At 46.8% G+C, this 13,555-nt stretch overlaps 1 protein-coding gene across 1 annotated transcript; it reads right to left on the reverse strand.

The window, feature by feature from the left end:
- Positions 1 to 8,165: 8,165 nt before the first annotated feature.
- On the reverse strand, positions 8,166 to 12,105 carry LOC140347135 (putative defense protein Hdd11). Its single transcript, XM_072433473.1, has 5 exons — positions 11,857 to 12,105; positions 10,642 to 10,754; positions 10,387 to 10,496; positions 8,996 to 9,060; positions 8,166 to 8,318 (listed from the first exon to the last, which is right to left on the reverse strand). Exons 1-5 carry the CDS (start codon positions 12,059 to 12,061, stop codon positions 8,212 to 8,214), a joined length of 600 nt encoding a protein of 199 aa, XP_072289574.1. The 5' UTR covers positions 12,062 to 12,105; the 3' UTR covers positions 8,166 to 8,211.
- Positions 12,106 to 13,555: the final 1,450 nt, after the last annotated feature.

Genomic DNA, 13,555 nt, shown 5'->3' on the forward strand with positions numbered 1-13,555 from the left:
TTTTCGACCAGAGGCCAGTGAGATTATGGGTCAAAAGAGCTCAAAATGTCATGTAATATTTGTGCAAAGAGACAATTATTGGGACAACGCCACTGGATGCACAGAGAGCAACAAGAAGCATCGTCTGATCAGGGAGGACATCGAGATGTGGAAATGCACTCATCCATTCATCTTTTTCCACTTATCTGGGGCCGGGTCGCGGGGGCAGCAGTCTAAGCAGGGACTCCCAGACTTCCCTCTCCCCAGACACTTCCTCCAGCTCCTCCGGGGGGGTTCCCGAGGCGTTCCCAGGCCAGTCGAGAGACATAGTCTCTCCAACGCGTCCTGGTTCTTCCCCGGGGCCTCTTCCCAGTGGGACATGCCCGAAACACCTCCCGAGGGAGGCGCCCAGGAGGCATCCGGAACAGATGCCCGAGCCACCTCAGCTGGAGGAGCAGCGGCTCTACTCCAAGCTCCTCTCATGTGACTGAGCTCCTCACCCTATCTCTAGGGAGCGCACAGCCACCCGGCGGAGGAAACTCATTTTGACTGTTTGTATCCGCGATCTTGTCCTTTCGGTCATTACCCAAAGCTCGTGACCATAGGTGAGGGCAGGAACGTAGATTGACCCGTAAAGTTTTGTCTTTCGGCTCAGCTCCCTCTTCACCACAACGGTCCGATGCAGCGACTGCATCACTGCAGCTGCTGCACCGATCCAACTGTCAATCTCACGCTCCATCCTTCCCTCACTCGTGAACAAGACCCCGAGATACTTGAACTGGAGGAGAAATGTGCTCACCAGACCATGAACATTGGCTGCATCTTTGAAACGAATGGGATAGAATGTTTCAACCAGCGCCAGGCCGTGTGCGTAGCGACTACATGCTCAACACGGAGGGGTCTTTGCACGTTTTATTTTTTCAAGTTGACCCTGTCCCTGTTCCACCCCAAAAGCCTGAGTCCACATAACACCAGGGTCTTATGGACAGCGCTCACAGATGGCAGCCATGTTCTTTTCATGAGCTGATTTAACCTCACTTTTATCCGGCGTTCACCCGTTCATCCTCTGTGAACCGCAGCGTCGCTCACATCCATCGCTCGCATCCATCGCTCGCATCCATCGCTCGCGCTGCTATGTGTCGGTGTTTGTGTTTCGCGGACACGTGGAGGTCGGAAAGGCCACGCGACCCGGCGGCACCTCTGCTCCTCCGATGGCTTTTTATGGTGCGGAGGTCGAGTGGAGGAATGCGGCGCCTGCGCGAGCCCGCTAAGCTGTGCGTGTGGAGCCCCGTTTGAAGTCAGGGACATAACATGGACACGTTTTGTACAGTACGATAATCACGATGACAGCCTCGCATTGATATTTGAGATTGCCAATTCTTGTTGACGGGGCGGTGTTACGAAATCGGTCTTTTTGGCGTTGACACGGCACAGAAAAAAGGCTGTTGTTTTGTTTACAAGTAATGAGAGTCATGATCTAAACTCCAGCGCTATTTGCTAAAGCTTACTAGTTTAATTATGCTTAGGGGCCTATTTTTCCATAAAAGCCTGACTAAAAGGAGCCCCAATTAAAACTGAGGCTGTTCCTGAACCCTTTGGAGCACAAACAATCGGCTGGAGCCTTTGTGCAGCTGAGACTCTGTAGTTTTGTGTTCTGGTGTCTGGTTTACTCTAATTATGTGCAGGAACAATCGCTGCACGGGGGAAATCAGATTTTGAATCCCGATGTGATGTTTGGAGGCCGAGGCAAGACAAGATTATTTTGGAGTACAATTCATACACGAGGCAATTCAAAGTGCTTCACACAACAGGAAATCGAAATCACAAAGACATGACAGAAATCACCAAACAATTTAAGACATAAAAGAGAAGAGTGCAAAGAAAATCCTTTCAGTCAAATGTAGAGCTAAAGAAAACAGTTTTTAAGCTTAGATTTGAACATTGTCAAAGTAGAACCTGTCTCACATCCTCAGGGAGATTTGAGCTGCATAAAAACTGAAACGCAGATTCCCCATGTTTAGTCCTGACTCTGGCACCAGCAGGAGGCCGGTCCATGTTTAGTCCTGACTCTGGCACCAGCAGGAGGCCGGTCCATGTTTAGTCCTGACTCTGGCACCAGCAGGAGGCCGGTCCATGTTTAGTCCTGACTCTGGCACCAGCAGGAGGCCGGTCCATGTTTAGTCCTGACTCTGGCACCAGCAGGAGGCCGGTCCATGTTTAGTCCTGGCTCTGGCACCAGCATGAGGCCGGTCCATGTTTAGTCCTGACTCTGGCACCAGCAGGAGGCCGGTCCATGTTTAGTCCTGACTCTGGCACCAGCAGGAGGCCGGTCCATGTTTAGTCCTGACTCTGGCACCAGCAGGAGGCCGGTCCATGTTTAGTCCTGACTCTGGCACCAGCAGGAGGCCGGTCCATGTTTAGTCCTGACTCTGGCACCAGCAGGAGGCCGGTCCATGTTTAGTCCTGACTCTGGCACCAGCAGGAGGCCGGTCCATGTTTAGTCCTGACTCTGGCACCAGCAGGAGGCCGGTCCATGTTTAGTCCTGACTCTGGCACCAGCAGGAGGCCGGTCCCTGAGGTCCTCAGAGTCCGAGATGGTTCATATGGCACTAACATGAGATGCACGTTGGTGCTGGGCCATGGAGAGACTTGTACACGAGCAGAGCTGTGATCCGACCTGCTCGTCCCAGAGCCCTGGAGACGTGCAGGTCCTGCAGAGATGGAAGTCTGCAGCCGATCACCTTCTCGGCAGACGCACGATCCATAACGATAAGCTGTGGCCAGAACAGAGTGAAAAGTTCAGGCCTGAAACATCTTTGTCTCATACATTCTGCTCCACATGAAGTAATGCATTATGGGACATGTAGCATTCCATAAACTGGGCTCTTGGGCAGATGTGTGCAGAGGTTTATGACATAATGCTCCGTAATTACAACCAATATGTGGCATGATTACTGCAAATGACAGGATTAGAGGAGCAGAGAAAGACTTCTGATCCTCACAACATGGCGCTTTGTAAATGACAATATGAATATCACGGATGATGTGGATGAAGTTGTTCAAAGTGCAATGTTATGTATGTTCACGAGCAAAGACCACGACCCTTCCATGTGAAGAGTTTATTGGCGTGCAAGAAACATGAACACAAATGTACAGAAATGGATGCAGTTTTGGGGCTTCTGGCAATGAGGGCTGTAGGCTCCTCGATACCCCCGTCTAGGAGATCAAATTGAATAATTAGAACAATTACAAAGAGGGTGGGAGGGAGGGGCACGGCGTCGTCATGAACACAGGTGTATGTGATGTGGATGATTAAATAGTGTGGCCGCAGGAAGGGGCGTGGTCCTGCTCCCGAACTTAAGATAAGAAACTTATCTTCATTTAACAACTATGTGTAAAACATGTTAGAAAACCTCAGCGGTGTTGGATGGCTGCGTAGGAATGATCGGTATGACTCTCGTGAAGATGCTTTCAAAACACAGAGGAGCAATATAGATTATTACAATATGACATAATACCAGTGAGAGGTGAGTAAAGGCGTTTAGTCGATTAAGGAGAGGAAAATCTTAAATTAAAGATATCAAATCAAAAGCATTTGTGTAGTTTTCTAAGGTTGTTCATCATGTAATGTTTGTAACTAAAAGTATTTGATGTGTACATGTACATGTCTTTATGCAGCTAACGAGCTCAAACGGCCGCTACTAGTTTAGGCTAATAAGTGGAGAAGAGGTGGACCTTTTAAAGGCAGACTAACAGGTCTTTGAGACATAGAATTCTTGCTGATTGTCAAATGTCAAATTTTGTTTATTTAAGGACATAGCATTTACATTGGACGAACCAGATGCAATGTTTTAAGTGTATGTAGCAGAATATGCTAATTTTCAACACCTGTCCATTCAGCCAATTTAGAGTTGCCAATTTACCTCACACATGCATGTGATTGGACGGTGGGAGGAGCCGGAGAACCCGGAGAGAACATGCAGACTCCACCCAGAGAGGTCATGTGATGTTGATCTGGTCCGGGAATTGAACCCATGATCTCCTTCTTGGGAGGCAAGAGCGCTAACCGCCTTTGCCACCGTGCAATAATGCATTTATATGTTGCAATAGATCCTAAACTAGTATCGGCCGTTTGAGCTTGTTAGCTGCATAAAGACATGTACATGTACACATCAAATACTTTTAGTTACAAACATTACATGATGAACAACCTTAGAAAACTACACAAATGCTTTTGATTTGATATCTTTAATTTAAGATTTTCCTCTCCTTAATCGACTAAACGCCTTTACTCACCTCTCACTGGTATTATGTCATATTGTAATAATCTATATTGCTCCTCTGTGTTTTGAAAGCATCTTCACGAGAGTCATACCGATCATTCCTACGCAGCCATCCAACACCGCTGAGGTTTTCTAACATGTTTTACACATAGTTGTTAAATGAAGATAAGTTTGTTATCTTAAGTTCGGGAGCAGGACCACGCCCCTTCCTGCGGCCACACTATTTAATCATCCACATCACATACACCTGTGTTCATGACGACGCCGTGCCCCTCCCTCCCACCCTCTTAGTAATTGTTCTAATTATTCAATTTGATCTCCTAGACGGGGGTATCGAGGAGCCTACAGCCCTCATCGCCAGACGCCCCAAAACTGCATCCATTTCCTCAATAATTTCTAAGTGGGAGAACTTACAAAATCGCAGGTGTTCAATACTCACTGCAAATCTGAAAATGACTTCATTTTGTTGACATGTTAGTTTGGACATTCCACACCATAGGGGGCGCCACACGTGAATACACCAGCCTCCGTGACCTCGGTGATCTTTCGCGATCGGCGGATTATTCTCGAGCGGACGGGAAACGATCTTCAAACGAAAGAGAGGAAATCCGAGTTTACCGCCTGTTCCTCGACATGTGGACGCCGAGCCTTCTGTGTCCGCGAAGCTCTCGTCCAATCGCGGCCCTTGTTGTGGTAGCTGGACTTCATCACGGCTCTCGCTTTCCCTCCAAACATCCACCAGACACTGACTCTCCTGCGATTCCTCCACCGATGCGTCTATAGGCCCCAATATGTACCTCTAAGTACTGTATCACTTCACATTGCGTAGCCTCATTTTTATTCTGACGATAAGGTAAGATAATATTGTCCCAGCCACTGTGTCTGGTTCTTTATATTTGGCGATGGTGATTGTTTCATCTGTTGGAGGTCTTTTCACATCGAGTACCGTCTGAGATAATATTTGGGTTTCAAAGTAGCTCCAGATGATTAATGAGGCTGAACCATGAAGCAGCTCTAAATGATCAGCACAAGGAGGAAAAACATTCATAGATTTGTGGATAGAAGACGTTTGACTGTGGCTAAACTCTGCTAAAAAGGAACTCCATAGGTTTGAGAGAATGTAAGAACGTTTTTGATTATTCTTGGCTCTCAAACGTTAAAAAGTTTGCACATTTTGGCGGCGTTCATCAGGACACAAGCACTTATTAAACCGTGTGAGGAACATTGTCCTTGTTAATGTCTTTAATCGGGTTTAACAGCTCATTTAGTCCAGATTCAGTCAGGTTTGGACGGATTGCAGACCTCAACTTGGACAGGTTTAGTCTTTGTTTAGGATCCTGGTTTCGACCTGGTTCAAGACCTATTTTTAGTCTAGTTTAACACCGTGTCCAGGCCTCCTCTGCGCTGGTTTAGTCCGGGTTTAGTTCTGTTTACGGCTGTTTTTAATCTTTGTTAAACCTGATCTAGACTTGGTATAGTCCTGTTCAAAACCGACTTTTGTTTAGTTTTATAGATGATTTTTGTTATGTCTGTTCTATCTTCTGGTAGAGTCAAAGTTTGGTCCGGTTTCAGATCTGCTTTAGTCCAGCTTTAGACCTGGTTTAATCCTGGTGCTGAAGGTTGAATGCGAAGTACTTCCTGGTTCTTTAATCACTCTCAGTCTCTTCTTTACTTCTTCTAAAGGACCTACGAGCGTGTTGTTGCGAGCATGTGAGTTACAGCTGCTAAACAGTGCATTCTTTTTTTATCAGCAACAGTCTAAAAACCTCTGAACTCAGTCTAAGGCTCTTGCTCTCTCGCGCCCCCCCTGTATAAAGGTCATGATGAGTAACTGCGCTTTGTCCGGCGGAAACATGCTGTTATTGAGCGAGCTGTGACCCCAGGACTGGAACATGTTGGACGTCAATATTTACAGCACTGTGACACGTTATGCAGCGCGGGTTAATCCGTTAGATCACTGCACAGGACAGGAGAAAGTACTGCTGATAGTAGGACGTCTGAGTACTGTGGAATGGCAGGGGTAAGAGAGTTACAACAAATGTATTAATATTATTAGTATCATTATTAGTATCAGTAGTATCAGTAGCAGTAGCAGTAGTAGCAGTAGTAGCAGTAGCAGTTGTAGTAGTAGCAGTAGTAGTAGTAGAAGCAGTAGTAACAATAGCAGTAGTAAAAGTGGCAGTAGTAGCAGTAGTAGTAGTAGTAGTAGTATCAGTAGCAGAAGTAGTAGCAACAGTAGTAGCAGCAGTAGCATTAGTTGTAGTAGTAGCAGTAGTAGTAGTAGCAGTAGCAGCAGTTGTAGTAGTAGCAGTAGTAGCAGCAGTAGCAGTAGTAGTAGTAGCAGTAGTAGTAGTAGTAGTAGTAGTAGTAGTATCAGTAGCAGAAGTAGTAGCAACAGTAGTAGCAGCAGTAGCAGTAGTAGCAGTAGTAGCAGTAGCAGTAGTAGCAGCAGTAGCAGTAGCACTAGTAGTAGTAGTAGTAGTAGCAGTAGCAGCAGCAGTAGAAGCAGTAGTAACAACACCAGTAGTAAAAGTGGCAGTAGTAGCAGCAGTAGCAGTAGCAGTAGCAGTAGTAGTAGTAGTAGTAGTAGTAGTAGTAGTATGTTGCAAAGTGGTACCGGCGCGTTAACAATTTTCCTCTGTAGCTTTTTAAAAACACAAATCACCAACAACGCCACCTGAGATTCTTGCTCAGGACATCGCGCACCACATCATGGTAGCACCGCGGCCCATCATGTTAGCACCGCGGCCCATCATGGTAGCACCGCGGCCCATCATGTTAGCACCGCGGCCCATCATGGTAGCACCGCGGCCCATCATGTTAGCACCGCGGCCCATCATGGTAGCATTGCGGCCCATCATGGTAGCACCGCGGCCCATCATGGTAGCACCGCCCGGGCCCATGCTGGTAGCACCGCGGCCCATCATGGTGGCTCCGCCCGGGCCCATGGTAGCACCGCGGCCCATGCTAGCACCCCGGCCCATGCCAGCACCGCGGCCCATGCTAGCACCGCGGCCCATGCTAGCACCGCGGCCCATGCTAGCACCGCACCGTGGCACACTACATTCTAACACCAATTCATTTCATACACAGTTGTCTCATCCAGATGGTGCTAAAGCTAAAGCTAAAATACCTGGACTGAGGAGCCACGTGGAGCAACACAGCAACCAGGAAGTGTGCGAGGTCAGAGGGCCAATGACGTCACCCGGCGCCACATTTAATCGCCAGGGCTGTCCAAGCAGTGGCACAAGTATATATTTTGTATGATTATCGCCTGCGTCGCATTACAGTTCTTTCTCATAGAACCCAAACGCAGCTTCGTCACAGTCCTGAACCTGCCGGGGTCTAAACGCCAAAGTTCATTCCGGCCGCGCCGCACTAATGCGCCCGTCAGTCGAACTACTTTATAATAATACGTAGAATGCTTGATGGGGCTTATGACGTAACGCTATAATCACCTCCTGAGCGCGTTTCAGGCTGGAATAATGCACGGCCTGTTTACTACACAGGAGCCTTCATTCTAAAGTATTAAATATGTGCTAAGCCTGCTTATGTCTGCCGTGAAACTGGGTTATGTGTATGTATGGGCCGGGAAACTTTTCCATTAAGCTTTTCCAAATTAAAAGCAATTAACATGATGCACATTGATTATTGATAGTGATGGAGGATTATGGGAGATTTGAAGCTTATTCACAAATTCCACATGAAGACTCCAGATTTTGATCTAATCTGTGTTCTTGGAAAATGTATTTAATTTGAATTATTGTCAGTAAAAACAAAGTTAGACATTAGTAATTCTTCAGTAATATGAGTCGTCTGGTTTATGTTCCAAGATGATGAACGAAAGTGACTTTGAACTCGATTGACAAAACGTTTAGTTTTTTTATTGGAACGTATGACAGACATGACATAGTTAAACGTGCGACATAACATGACCTGAACCGCTTCATTACAGCAGCGTTTTACAAAGGAGCCAGCAGAGGGCGGCGGAGAGCAGAGTTCCACCTGGGGCCACGCCTTCTGTCCCCGAGGCCAGGCCCAGACCCGGTGCTTTCGCTGGGGACGAGATAAACAATGCATCAGAGTGAGACAAGTGCCCCCTGGAGGCCCCCAGAGGTACTGCAGGTGAGATTTCAGTTGACTATTTCAGAATGAGTGAGACAAGTGCCCCCTGGAGGCACTCGCCTAGTTCAGAATTAATTTTGAGTAGTGAATCTTGTTCTCTGACGATGGCACTAAAACAGTTTTGGTTTGTCCACGGCAGCTGTTCTATGTCCGTTTTGTAATGTAATGTCATTTATATCATGTATGCTCATTAACATGCAGATTAGACACACTTCTCAACACTGTTTACGCCTCACAACAGACCCGTAACCATGGCTGCAAGTTCTGCAACTGATGAATATTTTAGTTTAGTCACACATAATGTTTTCCACCGGTCACATTATTATTTCTATTGCACGTTGAGACTTTTTAAATACATGATCAAACTAATAAAGGTGTAAATACAGAGACTGACGGCTTCTAGATCAAGAACACTTACAAATAGAGCAATTATTAAAGAAAATCAGTCATATTTGTTTGACATTTTGATTCCGTAATGCTGCTGTCGATGAAAAAAAACCTCCCAGAACCTTCGTCTCAACTTTAAACAGAGCGATTCAGCACTTTTGGTCGTGGCTACTGTCCACTGTGACCCGGTGAAACCATGACGACCAGTGCCAGCGTCTCACCTCTGAACAGCGCACTGGACCGGACGTTGAGCCAGTAGACCGTCCTCTGCTGAGCCACGGTCGCCCTGGAGACGGGACGGAGAGACAGTTTAACAGTTTGGTTTTGGAAATGTGCAAAGTTTAGAATCAGCGTTGAGAAGAGAAAAAGTAAATTCCATGTTCGTTTTCGCCGTTCATTTTGCAAAAACAGACGTCTGCAGTTTGAAAATGCGTCACATAATATTTTTGATTTTTTTTTATTGCACAAACATTTGGATTTGGGAAACACGGCTAAACTGGACAAGAAGTGAATTTTTAGGGTTCAACAATTTGATCAAGTGGCAAATGAAATCTTCACATGTAAAACCTAAAATTCTGTGAAATGTTTTAACAACTTTGCATTTTTTTTCGTAAGTTTCGGAAACAGATTTGAAATAAAATTACAGTTCTTGTGGTGTTTAGCGATGACATACTTGATTGGCCTTCAATATGTATATATATTTATCTGTGCTCTTCCAAATTTTTATTTTTTTGATCATTTTGAGCTTAAAGTGCTAAGTTCTTTGTCATCACTTCACAAAATTCAACCCAAAATGTAGTGAAAATTATGATATATATAAATTTTCTTATTATTAAAATATAAACAGTAAAGGCGCTGTCATATTTTTGTATTTTTCAAACCAAAACAGTGTAAATCAGACAAGCTTTGGTATTTGTTTACAGTGTGGTTGCTAGGTAATGTCACATCTGCTGCTCATGTCCAACCAGGAAGTACAATTACAATCTTTACCAAAAACTGGTCAAATCCAGGTCAGAGTTATATCTTATCAACAGTTTTGTTATCTACATTTTAGTCTTAAGCGCTTTAATTTTAGATTTACTTTTTGTGGGACGCTTTAACCGACACTCAACCGACACATTCACCTCTAAAGTTTTCACACATTTCTGATGGATTGAGATTGTTTAATATGTTTATGAATTTGGCCCAACGTTAACCTTGTCAGCAAAATGAATCCTCCCAATTTTACTGACTTCACAAACCGTCGAGGATCCATCTTGTTGCGTTTAATCGAGATCTGACCTGAAACACCAGCGGTGAAGCGCCCGACACGAACCAAACAAACATGGCGGCGCTGGCGGACGAGCTTCGACCGATTTGAGCATAAACACCGCCTTTTATGTCGCGTTTTTTACGTGCGTTCGGCGTGTTTTAAGAAGAAAAACGGTTTCTCTAAACTCGATTTAACACCATTTTGAGTTTCCCGCTTCTTCCGCCGTTGTTTCGCTTCAACCGATCGACGTCGAGTATTATTTAAACGGCCCGAGAGCTTTTCCAGATCGACTCGTGTGTAGAGCTCGGTTCGGAGTGCGAGCCCCGCCCCCCGCTTTCGAGAGCACTGCGCTCGCATTACATGAAGTAGATGGGTCGGGCGGTGTCGGGCGGGGTCCAGCTGAACACGGTGGAGTTGCCCTTGACGTTGGTGTTGGCGTGGGTCACGGCGCCCTGTGGGTTGCCCGAGCACTGCGGAGCAAAAGGACGAGGAGAACACGTGAGGTAAAGGCGGCGATTTTAAGTCGCCGCGCTCGCACGTGACGTTAAAGGACAAACATTACGCGTTATTGGTACTTTTTACGTTCTCATCTCATTATGGTCAAGTGCGACCAACCTCCAGGAAGCGCGTGTCAGGGGGAGGGAGCAGCCAGGTGCCCAGGGCGGCGGTGTCTCCAGGGGTCCGGGCTTCCAGGAGCACGCCCCTGTAGTCGGGCCCCACGATGGTCACTGATGGAAGGCACACAGAGTCAGGTCGAGACACGTTAAGAGCGAGCGATGTCGGTCTGCGGCTCCAAACCAGTTTTTTTTTTAACTCTTTTTACTCTTGCGCGATTCTTGTAAATGTTTTGTGCGTCTGATGTAGTTACGACAGCGGTAAATCTTTTTCAAATGGAGCGGCATGTGATGGGACGTGTCTAATGAGCCGCGACAGTGTCTAATTGGGCAGACCGCAGTCGCATCTCAGAGCGCTGTCGTCACGGTGAAGGCAGAAAGGTACATTTCCCCAACGGTTTTTGAAGAATCTGAGCATTTTTGTCACAACTAGTGTCAAATCGCACGGAAACAGAAAGAAAGAACTGTTATTCTGTGGTGAAAATGTCAGTTTGCGTGCGTAAGTCGTGACCTACAAAAGAGCACGTTTTGGTTATCGTTGTAGTATCGAAATCTATGTCAAGAATCAAGTTAAATCTGTACTATAACTTGTGATGTGTGAAGGTGTGGCCAGTTTCTTTCTGTTCAAGAAGCACAGAACATTGTTGTTTGGGTCATAACTATTGATGAAGTATTAACGAGTTCAGATAGTTAGCACAATTGCTGTAGATGTAATAAACTAAAATGTATAAATGTACCTTTTGCTCTTGTTTAAGACAAAATTTGATCGCTGTTCGATTTTTTTCTTCTTCAATATGTAATAGATGTCACGATTGAATGCCTTATAAGTTAAATGAGTCACAATTTCAATCTAAATAGAAAGAAGAACATAAAACATATCTAATATTAAAAAATCCAGGTCTCCAGTAAGAACAAAATGTATTTTACACTTTTTTTTCTTCCGTTTGCTCTCTCAAAACATCACATGGAAACCACTAAATTGTCCAATCTGTTTTCCAAAGATGTTTTATTATTTCATTTAATCCACTCGCTTCAATAGATTTATATTTGACATTGTAACTCCCACAGAGACCTAAAGATCATCTCTTAAAGTCGCACATTCACACAACACACTTAACAATATTGTACTTACAGAAGGATTTGTCAAGATCTAGTTCTAAGATTGATTTATTGAAAAAAACAAAAAAAAAATGAAATCAGAATTCCCTTCACTGACCTGTGACGGGGCCGCCGGGGCTGAACGCCACCCTGTCGGCGAGCACGGCGTAGGGCGCGGGCGACGTCTGCGGCTGCACGCCCATGTGACGCGGCATCATGTCCTCGCAGGCGCCCGTGGGAGCTCCGCTGGGGTAGGCCCGCACCCGCACCCGACCCAGGTACGGCAGCAGCAGCACCAGCATCTCCAGCCAGAGCACGTCCATCGCACCAGCAGCGTCTGAGGTTCAGGAGAGGTTTCAGTGGAGAAAAGGACTGTCTCCAGTGGTTCATCTACGCAGACTCCAGACTTAAACGCTCAGCGGGCGTGACACCCTCGAGTGCTGTCGTCGTCACGCGTTTAATGTCAGTTACGAGCGCAGAGCCAAAGCGTTCGCTCCGGTTCTTCTCATGTGGCTCACGCCGAGATCGTCCCTCGGATAAAGGATCGCCAAGACACAGCGGCGTTTCCTGGAAAGTGGAGGGAATTGTGGTGTTAAAATGTGCCTTTTGTGTTCGTCCCGTCGTTCAGAGATGACGCGGCGACCGGTCATGAGCTGTGGGGGACAAACAGGACCAGAGGCCGGCTCTCAGGACCCTCAGTCAGGTCAGGAGCCGGCTCTCAGGACCCTCAGGACCAGGAGCCGGCTCTCAGGACCCTCAGGACCAGGAGCCGGCTCTCAGGACCCTTAGTCAGGTCAGGAGCCAACTCTGAGGACCCTCAAGACCAGGAGCCGGCTCTCAGGACCCTCAGGACCCTTAGTCAGGTCAGAAGCCGGCTCTCAGGACCCTCAGGACCCTCAGTCAGGTCAGGAGCCGGCTCTCAGGACCCTCAGGACCAGGAGCCGGCTCTCAGGACCCTCAGTCAGGTCAGGAGCCGGCTCTCAGGACCCTCAGTCAGATCAGGAGCCGGCTCTCAGGACCCTCAGTCAGGTCAGGAGCCGGCTCTCAGGACCCTCAGTCAGGTCAGGAGCCGGCTCTCAGGACCCTCAGGACCAGGAGCCGGCTCTCAGGACCCTCAGTCAGGTCAGGAGCCGGCTCTCAGGACCCTCAGGACCAGGAGCCGGCTCTCAGGACCCTCAGTCAGGTCAGGAGCCGGCTCTCAGGACCCTCAGGACCAGGAGCCGGCTCTCAGGACCCTCAGTCAGGTCAGGAGCCGGCTCTGAGGACCCTCAGGACCAGGAGCCGGCTCTCAGGACCCTCAGTCAGGTCAGGAGCCGGCTCTGAGGACCCTCAGGACCAGGAGCCGGCTCTCAGGACCCTCAGTCAGGTCCACGGTTTGGAGGAGCGAGTTGGAGATCAGTTATTTTGCATGTTTTTGTTTGATTGGGAAACAGGAGAGGTCGTGCACTAAAGGCATTTCTAACAACCATAAATCAATCAATCAATTAATCAATCAATCAATCACTCTATTATTACTGTTATTTCCTACTCAAATAGCTCTGTAACTATTTTTTCTGTTTATCCTCTAATGCCATAATTTTACAATGTATTGATTAAAATATGACGATCGACGGTGCCAAATGCCTTCTGAAGATCAATAAAGATTCCAATTACAAATGCATTCTTTTGTAATCTCCTATTGGCTGGATGCTTCTCCATGAAACTATGAAGTCTTGTATGGAATAACGTTTCTAATATTGTTGAAATCTGTGGCAGAAGAGAGACTGGTGTTTATCCCCTGATTTAAATAAAGTTTGTTTTCATTTTGTACGGTAAAA

This window comes from Eucyclogobius newberryi, unplaced genomic scaffold, assembly GCF_026437365.1.
Source record: "Eucyclogobius newberryi isolate DKJ021-1_F unplaced genomic scaffold, fEucNew1.0.hap1 SCAF_6, whole genome shotgun sequence".
NCBI classification, from domain to species: domain Eukaryota; kingdom Metazoa; phylum Chordata; class Actinopteri; order Gobiiformes; family Gobiidae; genus Eucyclogobius; species Eucyclogobius newberryi.